Genomic DNA, 16,892 nt, shown 5'->3' with positions numbered 1-16,892 from the left:
ATATAGTTCTGCACACCTTGTTTTCTGAAGTGTTACACACTACATCAACAGAAGTTAGAGTAGGCAAATACATATACTAACATCACTAGTCATAAGTTTTCTAGAACTATATGCTATCTAGGCAAGTACAATCCTAATTAGAAAGCTTTCTCTTCTATTAAAAATTGAGAGGCATGAAAATACCCACAGGAAAAAAAAGTGATGCTGTCACATGAAGTGGAGAAGTTTGCTACATTAAAAAAAATTAAGTACTAAACCAATCTTTCCCTTCTTCCCCATGCCCATATGAGAAACAAAGACAATGGTAAGAGCAAATTTGTTGAAGATCTGGGAACTCTAATTGCAGATGTTTGTATACAGAAATTCTCTCTAGAAAAAGTAGCCAAGCCTTAAGCGAGGCCTGGAGTCATCATCAACATTCAAGAAAAACAAACAAAACCAACAAACCAAATAACAAAACCAAAACTCATCACACACCTCTCCACTTCCATTAGTGAAAATGAAATCAACTGTAAGTTCCCTCTAAGTTGTACATAAAATACTAAGAATACTGTGCAGGAGATTAAAACCAGCTAGTTGTGAAGAAAATGAAACTTGGTTTCCAGAACTGGCATCCTTCATGAAGACTCCCCTCAAACAGCCTTTTAATCTCCATCACCTGTTAACAAAACTCACTCTTCCATCTTCTGCTACTGAGTTACCATTGTCCTACCAAAGATGTAATAAAATCTTTGGAGTCACTGCGCTAATAAAGACTCAGAGAATCATTAAGGTGGAAAGATCACTAAGATCACCTACTCCAAACCACGCCCACTAACCATGTCCCTCAGTGCTAAATCCACATGTTTCTTCAACACCTCCCGGGACGGTAACTCCACTACTTCCTGGGCAGCCTGTGTCATCGCTCCTTTTTGAGAAGAAATATTTCCTAATATTCATCCTGATCCTCCTCTGGTGCAACTTGAGGCCATCCCGTAGCTGCTACCCAGCAGGAGAGGCCAACCCCCACCTCAGCACAACCTCCTTTCAGGCAGTTGCAGAGAGCAATAAGGTCTCCCTGAGCCTCCTCTTCTCCAGACTGAACAATCCCAGTTCCTTCAGTCGCTCCCCAGAAGATTTGTGCTCCAGACCCTTCACAGCTTTGTCACCTTTTGTTGCCCTGTGCCGCCCTACTACCTGAAAACAAACCACCCATGTACCACACTGTAACTGCACCTGCTGTGGTTGGCCATTGGCCAAAGCCACACTTGTTGATTCTCGGTTCGAATCAAGACGGCCCCAGAACAGGAGCCGCACCTCGCTGGACGCCTCGGCAGCCTACACCGAGAGGTCAGGCGTTCGGCAGGTGTACCACGGTGAAAAACAAAACCCCGCTAAGGCCGGACACAGGCCGAGCCCGGGGTCCCCCAGTCCCGGCGCCGAGCCCCATACCCGGCACGGCGACGGCGCTCCCTCGGCGCTTCCCCTCCCACCCAAGCGGCGGCCCCGCCGCCCGCGGCCCGGCCTCACCAGCTCTTCCTCGCCGCCGGAGCTCGGGTCGGGTTGGGCTCGGCGACCCGGAACATGAACCCGGCGCCTGCCCCGGCCGCTCCCCGGGGAGGCTGGCGCCGCTTCGCAGAGACTGAGCCGAGGGGAGCCGCCACGGGGGTCGGGGGCTGGCGGCGAGGGCCGGACGGGGAGGACGCGGGCGACCGGCGCTGCTCCTCAGTCCCCCATGATGAGAGCCCGGAAGCGGCCGCGGCTCCGGCAGGAAGGCGGACGCGACCATCTCGCCTCTCCCCCTCTCCGTCCGCATCGCCGACGCGCGCCTCCTGCGCCCCGCGCCGTGCTTACGGTCCCTCACGGCTCCCGCGCCGCAGCGCTGCCGCCGCCCTGCGCCCTCCGCTCCTTGCCGGTAGCGCCGCGGGATGCGCCGTTCCTCCCCGCGAGCACGCGGAGTGGTGCGGCCCCGTTGCCATGGCGGCCGTGGCGTCGGAAGGGCGGGGGGAGCATGGCCGCGCTGGTTCGGCTGGAGGCCAGGCTTTCGCGGCTGCGGGAGGAGTATTTCCTCAAGAACAGGTAACCCCGGCGGGATGGGACGCGCGTCCTGGCGCTGGGTTGGGGCCGCCCGTACCGCTGCCAGCCCCGGCTGCGAGATGGCGGCTGTTCCCGCCCGAAGCGGCGGGCGTTAACCGTCCCCCTCCGTGCTGCCGGCCGGTCTGAGGGAAGAGAGCAGCAGGTTCCCTTAAGGGTCCGGTTATTTATTTACCTATCTATTTATTTACTCACTTTAAGCGACTGAAAGTCGTTGAGAGAGCTGATGCTTAAGATCCACGGTGTTTGAAACTTCGCCTTGTTGCTGTGTCAGGTCGTGGAGTTTGACTTTGGTCCTTGTTCTTTTGGTTCTGGACGTCGGTCCTCTGCAGCACCCAGGATGTTTCTCCATCAAAGGAGGGAGGCACCTGCTCTGCTGAGATGCCCTGGGACAGAGCACCGTCTGCCCAGGCCACCTGTTGCCATTTTCTTGGCGCAGCGATTCTAAGGGGTTTTATGACAGCAAAGGCAGCAGCAGACAACTCGTAACATACCACATTTTAGGAAATAAGATGTTTTAGGAAATAAAGTGTTTTAATACCTATTTTGTTTAAAACCAATTTTATTACTTTGTGAATTTGTACTGTAAAGCCAAATGCACTGTACTTATTAGTGCACGGGTAACAATAAAGCTCACATATTTAGGATAGTTGTTTTTCTTCACTATTTAATGCAGCTTTTCTTTCAGAAACCAATTACACCACCATTAGCATCAATAACACAGCTGTAACATTACTAAAAGTTAAGAGTTGAAGTTAATATATGAAGTGTTCTGTTACTTGTTCTTTTGCTGAACTTCAGTTCAAACTGTTGCAGCTGTACACACAGCAGTTGGCTATATAACCTTCTTTTATCATGGAATCATAGAATGGTTTGGGTTGGAAGGGATCTTATAGACCAAGCTCCAGTCTCCCTACCGTGGGCAGAGTTGCCAACCACTAAATCAGGCTGCCCAGGACCTCATCCCAGAAACTGGCCTTGAGCATCTCCAAACTTCACTTGAATTTCAGGCATTGCAGGTTAGAAGGAGTAGGCTGAGCCAGACATGGAAATCAATTAGCGAGCAGCATGCTTGATATCTGGTGGTTTTTGTTTATTTGTTTGGTTGGTTGTTTTTGGTGTTTGTTTTTGGCACATCTTTTTGAACTTTTGAGAATGGGCTATAATCCATCAGTTTCCTAAAACTCAGACATTTTCATCTGAGAATTTAAATGAGAGGCTTCAAACACTCCCGTTGAGCTAAAGGGCTGACCAGTGATCTGATCTCTGTTCTTTAGTGTGCAAATCCTTAACTTCTTCAACAAGGCTGTCAGTAAAACCTTGAAACAAATCAGAATAACTTGTTTAGAGATTTTGATGGAATCAGAGAATCATTAAGTTTGGTAAAGGTCGCTAAGATCACCTAGTCAAACTGCCAACCCATCACCACCGCCCACTAAATCATGTCCCTAAAATGCTGCATCTGATTTCATGTCTGTTTAAAGTTTTAATAGTCCAGTTCCATATTCATTGCTTTTGTGAAGTGGCAGAAATTGTAAAACTCCTTGTAATGTTTAGGCAATGATGAGACAAAATACTCTCAGAGGTGCATTCTTCTATAGACAGCACAGCCCCATTAAATCACTGAACTTACTCTGCATTTTCTGAATAAAAATGATGATGAAATTATTTATGACATATTTTTAAATGCTCCTCTCAGCATTTTGCTTCATTATACATAAGCTCAGTTAAGAATGGTTGTTCAGCTGAGCCCAATGGATGAAGGATATAAAGATGTGGAATGCTACATAAATTCAAAGATCTTTTGCTTAACTTTTAAATTTAACAAGTAAACTTTGGGCATTGAAGCGTGTCAATTTTGCAGTAGTCTGAAGTATTTTGTTCAAAGTGAGACAACAGCTTTCGTTTCTGCTGCAGAACTATTCTACTTACAGTAATGGATGTGTTAAAATTGCCAAATCTGGGATGCTCTGAGTACCTGTGTGGGTAATGTGTGTTCATTCATTATCCACATAGTTGAATGGTATTCATACAGAAATCAGTGATATTTTTAAAAAGCACTTTTTGAAGTCAGCATTCTGCCATGAAATATCAGGTTACCCAAACACTTAACTTTCTCTGAAGCATCAGAAAGTGCAGAAGAGTATAGATTGCAAAGTACTTGGTTTGTGGGTTTTTGTTTGTTTGTTTGTATTAACTGTGCTGTTCCCAAGTACCTCCAGGAGTAAAGCTTGAAGGGTTTAGGTCTATGTGTACCAAACAGATTTTAAAACAAACAACAACAACAACAAAAAAACCAACAAAAACCAAAAAACATGTCTTTCTTTACTTATCTGTCAAAACCTAAAAGCAGAACTTTGTAGAAGATGTAGAAACTCCAGAGCAACTTGACTTAATGGGACACTGGTGAAAACTAAGTATTCTTGCTAGAAATTGCTGCTGCAGGCAGAATGCAGTAATTGAAGTCCCTGAAAGTAAATCCCAAATTAGAAAACCTTTATCTTTCAGAATGCATTTCCTGTTTGAGGACTCTACATCTGTTCTATTAAAGATCAGGGCAGGCCGATGGGTGTAATGTCCCACCTGTTGATTGTGGTTAGACCAGCTATTGATTTAACCTGGCTGTTCTTCTGATCTTAGTAATGTTCCTGACATTCTTTAAGCACAATTCCATTTTGTGTCAGAGTATGGGGTTTTCTAAACTGTCTGTCTTCTTAGGGAAAACACCTTCCTAGGGAAGATCTTGTCCAATTATAACACAATCCCTGCACTTTCTCACAATAAGCATTAGAATATACAGGATCTGCTAGCACACTTATTTTGTCAAGAACTTAATTCTACGTACTGTAATATTTATATGTCAGATTTTGCCCTTTAATATATCTTAAAAAAAAAAAAAAAAGTATTTGAAAAGTATTTTTGACTCTTAAGCCTAATTGAAACACTCTGGCAACTGTGCAATCTGATCAGGAGGGTAGATATAATATTGAACAACTTATGCTCCAAACCACTTATTTGCTGACAAGGCCAGTTGAAAGTGGAAACTTGTGGAACTAAACTGCAAGAAAAACTCTGTTCTTGATCTGCTTAAAGAAAAAAGATTCAGCCTCTCAGCACTGGAACTCATAGTAATGATTTCTTCTTAAACTCTCTGAAAACTCTCATCTTTAGTCTCTTTTAGATTCCTAGTTTCCTTATGTGCCTTTATGCTTTGTCACAATCACTATTTTCCTAGTAGACTAAGTCACAGGAAGAAGACAAGCAGGGACTATCTCTTGGAATTACTAAGTAACTTTCTGATGAGGCCCTTTTGCTTGTGTTTCTTGCCCCATTTCTGCACATGATTTTCACTTGTACTACCTAATTTAACATAAGTCTTCGACAGGTAGTAGTTCTTAAAGATCACTTCGAGGTCATCAGTTCTCCATCTATCTTGCATCTTCATCTGCCTGACCAGTATCTCTGTAGATAACCCTTCTTCTCATGTAAATTAAGAACAAATTCTTCATCTTTCTCTGTATCCTCACTTCATCATTAGTTCATCTAGGATCTGTACTAATCAATCATGCAGTCTCAGCATGTTTTCTACTTTGTTTCTTTTTGCTCCCTCCTTTCTGGCCTGCAGCACACACTAATTTCATTTTTACATTCTCTCCAAAATCCACATATTTGAATTCCCATTGTGCAAAGTCCTGTCAAGACTCAATAATCTGTTGCATTGAGTACTATAACTCTGTGTAAGAAGATCCCCATGATCATCTCTTTGGAATGTGTCCAAATTACATGTACAATTTGTTTCTAACTCCTGGCTTCCTCTTCCTATTAAGCTACGTTCAGATTTCGTATCCTGATAGTACAAGCCTTCCAAAATTTGGAAATTTCTGTATCTAATTTCTTTTCTATGAATATTTTTCTCTTATATTTGTCTCTCACCTTTTCTTAGTCATTTCTTCCTCTTTTCCTTATTTCTCTTTTTTGAATTCCTTCCTAAGATAGCAGCTAAAAGGTCTAAATCTTCTACTTTCGTACTGTAATATAAGCTCCTATTCATTAAAAAAGTCTGTGGCAAGATATCTGTCACCACGGATTCTATCATTGTTCAGGTAATATACAAATAAAACTTCTGGTATTGTTCATAAAAAAATGTATTAAAATTAGATCTCCTTAATAAAATTTTTATCTTTAATAAACACTCAATATTTACAATGATGGCATTGACTGTAGTTAATTTATTTAATATCTCTGTAGCTACCCAATTTCATACACAGCTGTGGGGGCTTTGTAATAATTCAGACCAAATTATTAATAGAGAATTATCTGTATTTTTCAGCTACAACAGAGGAGGCCCATAGTATAACATGGGTATTCAGTACTGTATGACAATAAGGCTTGCACTCTTGCAAACCTTATGTCATCTAGATGTTCTAATGCTTTAAGGTTGCAGTAGCATATGTTTTGTTTTCATTTCCTTTTAAAATCATTTCAATTCTGTACTAAGTCGTAGCATAATTTGGGCTCATTCATGCATTGATCTAACACAATTTCTTGTGTTTTTCTATTATTTTCTAATCCTAATAAAGTTTATTTTTTTTATATGTCGATTTTATTTAGTCTTCTTTCTTATTGATTTTAAAATCTTTAAAATTGGTTACAGCCTATCAAGTCACTAATTCTCTTCCAGAGACTTAACTGTTATCTTTATGTTAAATGACCAAACTAACTTATTTTTTTCTGCAGTAATATTGAAGTATGTGGAAGTATAATTGTAATTGTGAGTGCAAAAATCCAGTGAAAAAGATCACAAGCTACAATAAGGAATAATTACAAAGAATTTTCTGTTTTGGTAGTAAATTGTTATGTTAACAGGTATTATTACTTTTTATATTTTCTATGATTACTATAACTAACTACTCCTTCTTATATTATCAGATCTGTGGATGAAGACAGAAAAATAGTGTACAAAGCTGCTGTCAAAATTCAGAGCTGGTTCCGAGGATGCAGAGTCCGAGCCTATCTGAGGTAGTGTGTTAGACATATTTTAATCTGTATTTCATTTCTGAATTTCTTTATAAAATTTCTCATGGTATTTCTTGATTTTAATAAAATGAGAATGTTTTTAAAAATAAAAAAATATATCAAATGAATAAAACATATGCTCTACTCTAAAAAACTATTAATTTTTGATTTTCAGAACAACATGCGATTAAAATGTCAAGATTCTAACATGAAGCTAATAAGTAGCACAGAAACAGTCCATCTTCAGAAATAGAATCATAGAATGCTCCAAGTTGGAAGGGATCCACAAGGATCATCAAGTCCAACTCCTGGCTCCATGTAGCACCACCTGAAATTCTAACCCTATGTCTGAGGGCATTGTCCAAATGATCCTTGATCTCTGGAAGCTCAGGGCCATGATCACTGGGCAGCCTGTTCCATGCCCATCACCTTCTGGTGAAGAAACCATTTCCTAATCCCCACCCTGGCCCTGCCTATTCTGTCACTTGCCCCTCCACTCTAAGAAGGAGGACTCACTTCTCAACCTCACATATTAAAAGGGTTGTGATAATTGTTTTGAATACACATACTACAGAGTCCCGTTTGTAATGACTACACATCAGGACACATTTGCCAGTCTTTCCCATTATCTGTGAATAATTTCAATTTATTTTGATACCAGTTCATAAGTTAAACTTTTAGAATAGAATTAGCACTCCCACCAACACTATACTAATAGGTCCTAATAGATAGAAAGTATTAATTATGAGATCTCAGTGTGACTGGGGAGATGAGGATGTTCCTCAGATATGCTTTTTGCAGTGACTTTTCATATCTCAGTTACTGTGGACCTTAAAAAGATTGCCTAGAGAGCATTTGGTAACTGAAATCATATTGTAGAAAATTAAATTCCACTGCTCAATTTAGCCAAGTCATTTTTTGAATTGTTTCATTACATATTTTTCTCCATTTGTAAAACAGAGATCATAAACAATTACTTTGGTCTGTAAAATGCCATGTATGACATTTAGTTAAGTTTTTTAGAAGTGTTGTTGATTCCTTCTTCCAGGAGACTCTTCCATTTTTCATGGACATAAGCCCAATTGGTCCAACTCATTTACTTGAATTTCACTATCCTTATAAAGCTTAAGACTGTGGGGGGTAGGGATTGTTAGATATTTCAGTTTGACCCCTTACTTATCACAAATTATCATGTATCACCCAGATATACTATGTCAATCCTAAATTACAGTTAGGCTGAATAGCATTAATCACTTAAAGGCCAATATTTTTCCCAAGAACAACCATTATTTGCACTTATTTTAAAAAAGAAACAACAAACCACTGGTAATCTGTTGTCCATTGTCATGTGTGTTGTCACAGGATGCAGCCATCATATGCATGTATTTAGCAGGGAAACAAGCACGGTATTTTGGCCCTTCACAGCATATCAGCTGTACCATCCATGTCAAAAGCCCCTCCAAAGACAGACAAGAGAAATTGATGCCCCTCTCTTTCTAACATGAGTGACAACAGCACACTGCAGAAGAAAGTGAAAACTCAAGTGTCTCTACCAATGTATTCTATAGGAAAATGCTCTTCTAAACACACATCTGTACTACCTAATGGCACATATGACTTTTGTAACATAAGAAAAAAGACTGTAATTGTTATGAGCATGTAAGCAGAAGTAAATCAAAGTGGAGAAGAGGATTTACTCTGCCTCTATGTACAGAGTGATCCTGCTCAGTGAATGCCTCTTTCCAAAGATGGATGGACTTAGGAGCACAATTTCAATATATTCAGTTGTGAGTGTTCTGATTAATCCTCCTGAATTACCCTGGTGCTTTGAATCATGTACTGGGAAGGCTTACCTCCAATGAGTGACTGTAGCTGTACTGGGTGGCTTCTGTGTTAGATGTTCATAGATAAGTAGTACAAAAGGTCCCCAGTGCAGATTCTGAAATGGTTAGATATGTTGGTTAAAACAGTTCATGGAACCAACTGTCTTGCAAATTACATTCTTACAGCTTGTTCATAAATATTTTTGGAAGTATTATATGTGTTTATATATATGGAAGATTGCAGCAACCGATTTTTTCCAAAAGTAAAGTGGATGTGTATGAATGTATGTATATAAGTTGAAAAGTGTGTAAAGCATGTGTGTGTGCGTATATATATGTTTGCCTGCATTCATGCACAAATATGTATGAAGTAGGTTTGCAGTGGCCTTCAGTTTGAAGTATGTATGGATAAAGCACTATGCATTACTTTTAATATTAGGAATTAATGCATTTGCGGTTGTAATCTTTCAAAATAATATATTGTTAAATATGTTTAATTTTAGATATCTGACCAAAATGGTGATTTCTATACAGAAATGGTGGAGAGGTTATCAAAGCAGAAGATACTTCAGAAAAATGACTAAGGTAGAAAACCAGGTTTATAAATCTTGTTTGCATATTTATGGAATAAGTACAGAGTAATTCATTTACTTGCCTTGAAATTTAGGAGCTGAAACTTTGATTCTTGATCCATGCAGTCATGTACTTAACTGTTACTGTAATGAAAAACACCATAAATTTTTGTAAGCCTGTTCATGATAGTCAAGTTAAGTTAGTTCTGAAGTGTTTGCAGTTCTGGAGTAACAGTTCCCAATCTAGCAATGAGATCTGCTCCTGTAGAAGCCTTACTGCATGATGCTAATGGCAGGACTGCAGTGTTTCAAGATGATTTTTTGTTCATTTGTTCTTGCTGGTAGAAACTCTAATTCTGAAAATAATATAAACTCATATCTCTACATACCACTGTTCTGTATTTTAGTGGCTTAAATTTCTTACTTAATGAACCTTGAAGTATTTGAGGTTTTGCCTTAAGGCACACAGCAGATCACAGTCAATCTAATTCCCTTGAAAGAGTGGAAGATGGCAAAAGCATATGACAGCATACGAGCTGAAACCTTTTTAGCAGGTTTAAGAGATTAAGAAGGAGCTAATTTATCTTTAACTTAAAATAATAAAGTTTTTAATGTGTAGTTAACTTCTGTAATTTGTCAATTTGTGTGAATATTTTACAGTAATTTTGGCTTGTTAGTCATTTATTCTTGATGAATTTTTTTAATAGTTGTATTTAGTCAAAACTGACAAGTAAAGCAGAAGGAAAAAGCTGAGGCATTATAACTCATATCTTACAGGCTAATGTCCATACCTCCTACTAAACTATGTTTTTATGCTTGCAGACTTGTATGCCTAGAACTTATCTATTCCTCCCCTGCAATTATCAGTCATTTTATTAAAATTTTACCTCTTCCAGTTTACCTGGCTTAACTTAATTATGTCATCCTTCCAGGCTGTGATTCTCAGTCCATCTTCCAAAACACTTCTATTTTTTTTTTTTTTAATTATTATTATTTTTTTTTAAATATAGGCTAGATAGCTGTGTAGTTGGACTGGATTCTGCTTTAAAATAAAAATAACAATAATAAAAATAAATAAAAAAAATCTTCACTGAATATTGTCCTTAAATTTAGGGAGGTTTGGTTTCTGTGCTGTAATCTATGACAAAACCTTAAGCACACCCACTTAAAATATATTCAAAATTATACAACAAATCCGTCCAGTTTCTGGCATTCATCCAATATTAGCCAGAATTTTTGAGAAACAGGATCATGTCAGTGAGCAATACAGAGCAGTCAGCATAGAAAACCATATTTTCCCTCAAATGCCTCAATTTGTGCTTCCTGACTCTTTGGAGAGGACTGAATAGCCCAGCCTGATTGGAAGCCAACCTGAAAACTATACAAGTAGCAGATAATTTTGTCCCTTTAGACTGCTATATTCTATGTTGTCTGTTCTCAAATTGTATTTAGACACAAAGTTCAAGTTCATTCCCTATATTCACCCCTATTTTTCTACACTCAGTGACTGGGTGAATTTGGAAAATTTTAAAATGAAACAAAAATCTTATCAGCAGTTAAATGCAATTTTTCAGTTAAAAGATCACTTAGTGTTCACTCTGAACTCTTGCTAACAGTAGTTGTAATGACTCACGATAATGAAATGCGGTAATATGTTTGACATGATTGTTTCTTAAACACAAAAAAATTTGGTCACTTCAAAATTTTTCTGCTGATAATGACTATATTGGTATCTGCTGCCAGCAAACAAGGCAAACCATATGCACAAAATACCCATGATTCATAGATAGTAAATCATTTTAATGATTATATTCAAAATTGTGAAATGTGAGTGGTACTGATGCGGAAAATAACAAAGGCTGAGGCTCATCAGATTGGCTGTCCATATGTGCATCACTGCTAGTATTTCATTTGTTACTCCTCTATTGCCTCTTCTGTTGATTTTTAACGTTCATTAACTTAATAAAAAAAATCTATTTATAGTGTTTATGTGACCAAAGCTATGGAGTTCTCTATATTCTAATTATAGCAGCTTTGGTAAAAATGTTTCTTTCTTAAAAAATTAAGATTAAGAACTGATCTACTGTAAGTTTCTCAATGCCTTTGTTACATTGGTAGTACTAGGTTTTGAAAGTCTTTAAGTACCTGCAGGAAAGGATGAGTTTTCAAACCAGGCAAACACCAAAACAAGAATCAGTCTATATCTCTGTGCTCCATTTTATAGTACTTCCCAAAGACAAGAAATCGCCTATTGAGGCAAATGAAATTCTAACATTTCATTATTAAATAAAGTTGGTATGCATGATGGGCTTGTTTTCAGCTCTCTTTGGAAGAATACGTATATGTAAAAAGTATTTTATGGTGCATAATTTGAAACCATCTTAAATAATTTAGCTTCAACTCAGTAGCCAGTTTTAAATTCCCAGATCAACAGGAATTAGTCAAACGCTTATTTCTTCTATTAAAAAAAGTATATTGACTCAGACCAAATGATTTTTCCTTCTCTATGTCTGTTTGCAACCACAATTCTGGTTCTTCGAAATTGTCACCTCGTATTATCTGTATAAATGCAAAGAAAATACTAATCACGATCAGATTTGTAAGTGATCCCCCAACATGTTTTTAAACAGTAAAAAAGGAGAAAGATTAAGTGTTGCACAGCAGTTTATACACAAAAGGATTCAATTTTGGAATCATAGCCTTTAAAGTAGACTAGTAGGGAGATCTGTTCATAAACCTCAAAGATAGATACAAAGACTATGTAGTTGAAGTGGTGGTGGTGGTTCATGTGGATGGGATAGTGAGATAGTTTTTCTCAGAGAGTCAGCATGAAAATGCAGCCTTGGAATCGGTGTCCAGTGATATGATGAGAGGCAATGATCACAAACAGAAATGCAGGAAATTGCACTTAAGCATGAGAAAAGTGGACATAAGCAGGTGTCTTCTGGAGAAGAGAGGACCTTGGATTCAAAGATAACATTTTGTTTACTAGAAAGTATGTAAATACAGACTTGAATTGAAGCACGAAATAATGCTTATGCTTTTGTGAAAAGGGATGAACATATTATCTGTCACTTGTAAAAGCAGAGTTTACTGTGTTGTATTCTAATCAAGATTAGATCAGAATTTGCAAGAGAAGCAAACTGTGAAACAAAGTGATATGAGCAATTCTCCATTTGACTGACTTGTGATTTAGAGCAGCACTGAGTAAAAGCAGGGATGTGTAATTCCCTTTCTGTTATGAGTGATTTTGTTGAGTAGTGGTAAAGGTACAGATTTGTCATGCCTGTTTGAGGTGTGTATTCACAGTCTAGCTGCCTGTAAATGTCATAAGGAGGTGCTTTTGCAGAGCTCTTCAGTACTTCACTAAGTTCAGAGAGAAAGGGAAAGTGATGATCCCACTTTCTTTCAGTACCAATGACATAAAGAGCGCAATGATGGTAACTTAGGTTCTGCAGTGAATTGGAGTGCATTCAGATCAAAGCACTCAAGGCCTTCAAGTGTGAGGAAAACAAAAAAGTGTGAGATTGGTTAATTTAATCACTGATGGAGAGAAACCCCTTGTCATATTTAAGCTATTTGGTGGTACTGCAACTCTTATATTCTCTCCCAAAGAAAGAAAAGATGAGCTGAAAAGCAAATTTGTACGAATTTAATTGAAGAGTTTAAGAACATACTTACATATCTACAGTTAGCAGCACTTATAAAGTAGTTGCATAGAGAAAACTGAAGACAGGGCCTGCTATTTATTCATACATTTGGAATCCCTCAAATATATAAAATGTATATAATTATACTTGCATATATGCTTATACATATATAAGGGAAACTTTTTTTTTTTAGATTTAGCAGTTTTGCATTTTTCTTTCATTTAAGAAATATATTTACTCCTGTATCTATTACTAGTAGATTGGTATGATATTAAAGCGAGCATTTAAAATGCACCTTAATTAAACTGCAGGAATTATGCCTTGCTTAATGTAATGAAGAAAAAGAATTTAAAATGAAGTAGCATCATTGTGTTCATTTGTAAATAACATATTGCAGCCAACTGTTTCTTAATTGCCCAGACTGTTGATAAATAATCCAGTCCTGCTGCTCTCCACAGACAATTTGCTTTGGATCAGACTAGGCAATTCAAATAACACTAATTACAGTGAAACCCTTTTATAGTGAATTCCTGTTTGCCATGGGGGAGAAAATCACTATATCAGGGGAAAGCACTTTTGTCTTTGATTTGTGTCTAAAACATGAGAAAAACATAAAAGCTGCATGTTGTGCTAAATAAAGGACATACTCTTGCATTCAAAGTACTTATATTTTACTTTTTATGATACAATTGTGAATTATGTTCATTTTGCATTTGTAATTAGAGGGCGGAACAGATGTGAAAGCTTAGTTTAAAGTGATGTATCCATTAAAAAAACCTATGCTGCCAAGTGATTGCTTAGTATAATAGGGGATTCGTTCACTATGAGAGGAATTCTACTTTATTGGAAGGAAACCAGGACTTCAGGAAATGTTTTCTATATCAGGGGATTCACTGTAACATGGTATCATTGTATTTATGATTTTATGATGTTAAAATGAATATTAAATGAAACAAAATTCCCAAGGATTACTCGGGAGACAGCTAAGTACATAACATTTAGTACAGATGGTTGGAAGGTACAATTTTGCTCCATCACTGCATCCGTATCCTTGAACGATTTCGACTGAAGACAGCATTTCTTTGAATTTTTCATTAAACCAGACGTCTTGAAATATGAATTCCTTTTATGTTTCTGTGAGTTTTGGCTAAAAGAACCCCAGTGAATAAATCATACAATACTATGTGTCACCAGCACTTGTGAATATTTCTGCTTTGTTATTCTACTCTCAGTAGAGCACCATTGATTATCAAACTCAGCGGAGAGCATTTTATGATCATATATCTCCATTAGCTCCTAGTTTGACTACCATAGATTTTTCTGGTTAAGCCTGCATTATGTATTAGGAAGCCTATCTCTTCAATACAAAGTTTGATTTTATTCTCTCTAAGCCTAGGACTCTTATTATGTATTATGTATAAAGATTCTTATCTTTTATATGTAAAAATAGGAGCACTGTCTTTGTGTTAACTGAAATATATGCCATCTTTTTTTTGTCTTGATTCACAGACAGCATATTTTATTATGAAGATGAATTTCTACAATGAAATGGCTGTCAGGGTAAATATTTCTTCACTTGTTAAACAAATGAAAAGTCAATTGTGCTCCGAATTTGCTTTTAATAAAATGAGCAAACCAGAATAATATACACTTGATTGATATGCTGATGGCAACAGTGGGAAATAGTACGTAGTTAAAAATTAAAGTTACTCTCAGTAGCCTGGGTTATATTTGAAAACTGTAGCTGAATTGAAGGTATTTGTGTGTGTCTTGCCCCACTTAAATGTTCATTGTACCTTACCATATGTGATGATAAAACAAACACTCTGTCTGGGAGTATTCTTACAAATGTAGACATTTATTTAAAATTCTGACAAACAATAGAAGTTTAATGTTCATTAAAGTAGCTGTGCTTATTCTTTCGCTACTACATTACAAATGATGCATTGAATGTCAGAAGAGTTACTTTGTACTGGATGAGTTCACTGCCAGACATAGGTTAGAGCTGCTCTGATCTCATTGATAATATTTTGAGTGATTTGTGATTGATGAAGAAGTGAGTCAACAGTCCTTGAAGTTTAATAAATATACAGTTGTCATGGGAAAGCTGCAAAATATATTAATCTAAAATTAGCATTTTTTTTCCTGAACTCTGGAACTGTATTTGAAGAAATAAAGCAAACAAGGTAAGGACATGAGATAATCCTCGGGATGAAATCTTTTTGCCTCCTTTACTTCTTTATATTGTGGGAAAAAAAAAACAACAAAATGTGCTTTACTTTGAAGGCCTAGGCAAGGCCAGGCAAAGCATATTACATTTTGGATTCTACCAAACGTAGGGATGTGATGGGGTTGGAGAGTAAGCCAGGGAGATTCTTATAAAGTAGAAAGATTCCCAGAACTGTGGCCTTTCTTGTCTCCCAGATAAGTCAGAATCAAAAGCTGTATCATTACATTCCCATCAGGTTTTTGACTTGGTGGTGTTTCTCTGAAAAGCACAAGAATCCTTCATTTAGTGCATTTTAGAGAGCTCAAGATGTTTTACAGCAATCTAATTGTTCAAAAATGCACTTATTTGCTTTAGTTTATTCTTTAGTTAGCTGGCTTGCAACTATTCTATAGAGGGTAAATGCTATGTATTCATGCAGTTAAAATCAGTGGGAAAACATATGGTGTAAGTGCTCTCTCAAAAGTTAGCTGTGTGCTTTTAGAAGGCACTTGAAGACCAAATTTCAAAGGTAATTATATATTCTAGTCAACTAGTGTTTTGCATTTGGTCTTTCATTTTTGAAATTGAATGTGTTCTCATTCATTTGTAATGGAAATATAATGTTGAATCATTAGGTGATATAAATCTTCAAAGTAGCATTTTTTCAGTCGTCCTTTTCTTTAATGGAAATTTAAATCAGTAGAAAACAAGAGAACAGACCATTATTTCATTGCAAATATCAGAATCCAATTCTCATCTCTCTTTATCTTTTGCAGCCCTATCTACAGAGCAGATTTAAAATGCTACAATTCTCAAACACTGAATGTGTTTTTTTGCCATTATCTGGTTACTGAAGAACTAACTGAAATAAGAACAACAGCAACTAAGGCCTGTTGAGTTTGTTCAAGGAAATTGTATGGCCAGAATTTGAATTTCCTAAGCCAACAGTGCCTTGCGTTCACACATAATGGCTTGATTCACAATTAAAATGCCTCAGTGTTTTGAAAATATAACAATAACCATGTATATTTTTGTATTAGTTGACTAACTTTTGCTTCGTAATATTATTAAATGATTTATTTTGGCTTCCAGTCACTCGTTGAAAAGACATTTTTGATTTTGACATTGGAATTATTGCACATGCTCATAGTTTTGAAGTCAGTTACACCTCTGTCTCCCTGTATTGCATTTACTTGTAACCAGAACTGTCATTTCATCCTTGTAAGTTAAAAGAAAGAACTTGTTTTAATTAATTTTACTTTTGAGCACTACTTTGCAACATGATTCTCCCTCCTAAAAGATTTAAGATGCTATAAATTTTCAGCTGCAAAAATAATCCCTGGGAAAAAAATATTTTCATGAGCAGATGGCTTTTGATATATCAAGGTTTTGCCATTTGTTTTAGTGCTTAAAATAAACGTTATTTATAAGACCACTTACATTTTGATGTTACTTAATGAGGAATATGCATCATTGATTTGACTAGCTTAAGAGGTCATTTAGAACTTGCCCGTTAACAAGCTGTAATCTGCTGAGCACACAATGACTT

General features: G+C 37.3%; 2 protein-coding genes across 5 annotated transcripts in view; one reads left to right on the top strand and one right to left on the bottom strand.

The window, feature by feature from the left end:
• The window catches only part of GPATCH2 (G-patch domain containing 2), a 106,338-nt gene extending 103,764 nt beyond the window's left edge, over positions 1-2,574 (bottom strand). Inside the window, exon 1 of one of the 3 annotated variants that reach the window (XM_090135025.1) lies at positions 2,269-2,574. Coding sequence is in view for 1 of the 3 variants with exons in the window: in XM_031595860.2 (XP_031451720.1) it covers positions 1,510-1,565 (56 nt within the window). In the remaining 2 variants the exon portion in view is untranslated. Of the gene's footprint in view, positions 1-1,431; positions 1,738-2,268 lie in introns of those variants that run through there. The other 2 variants (XM_031595860.2, XM_090135024.1) reach the window with 2 other exon arrangements.
• The window catches only part of SPATA17 (spermatogenesis associated 17), a 90,806-nt gene continuing 75,576 nt past the window's right edge, over positions 1,663-16,892 (top strand). Inside the window, exons 1-4 of one of the 2 annotated variants that reach the window (XM_031595864.2) lie at positions 1,663-2,058; positions 7,003-7,092; positions 9,416-9,497; positions 14,644-14,694. In XM_031595864.2, the coding sequence (XP_031451724.2) occupies positions 1,715-2,058; positions 7,003-7,092; positions 9,416-9,497; positions 14,644-14,694 (567 nt within the window). In that variant the 5' untranslated portion in view covers positions 1,663-1,714. The remainder of the gene's footprint in view (positions 2,059-7,002; positions 7,093-9,415; positions 9,498-14,643; positions 14,695-16,892) is intronic. The other variant, XM_031595871.2, reaches the window with a different exon arrangement.

This window comes from Phasianus colchicus, chromosome 2, assembly GCF_987193195.1.
Source record: "Phasianus colchicus chromosome 2, bPhaCol1.hap1.1, whole genome shotgun sequence".
NCBI classification, from domain to species: Eukaryota; Metazoa; Chordata; class Aves; order Galliformes; family Phasianidae; genus Phasianus; species Phasianus colchicus.
The sequence above is the reverse complement of the archived record's forward strand: the minus strand, read 5'-3'. Positions and strand labels throughout refer to the sequence as shown.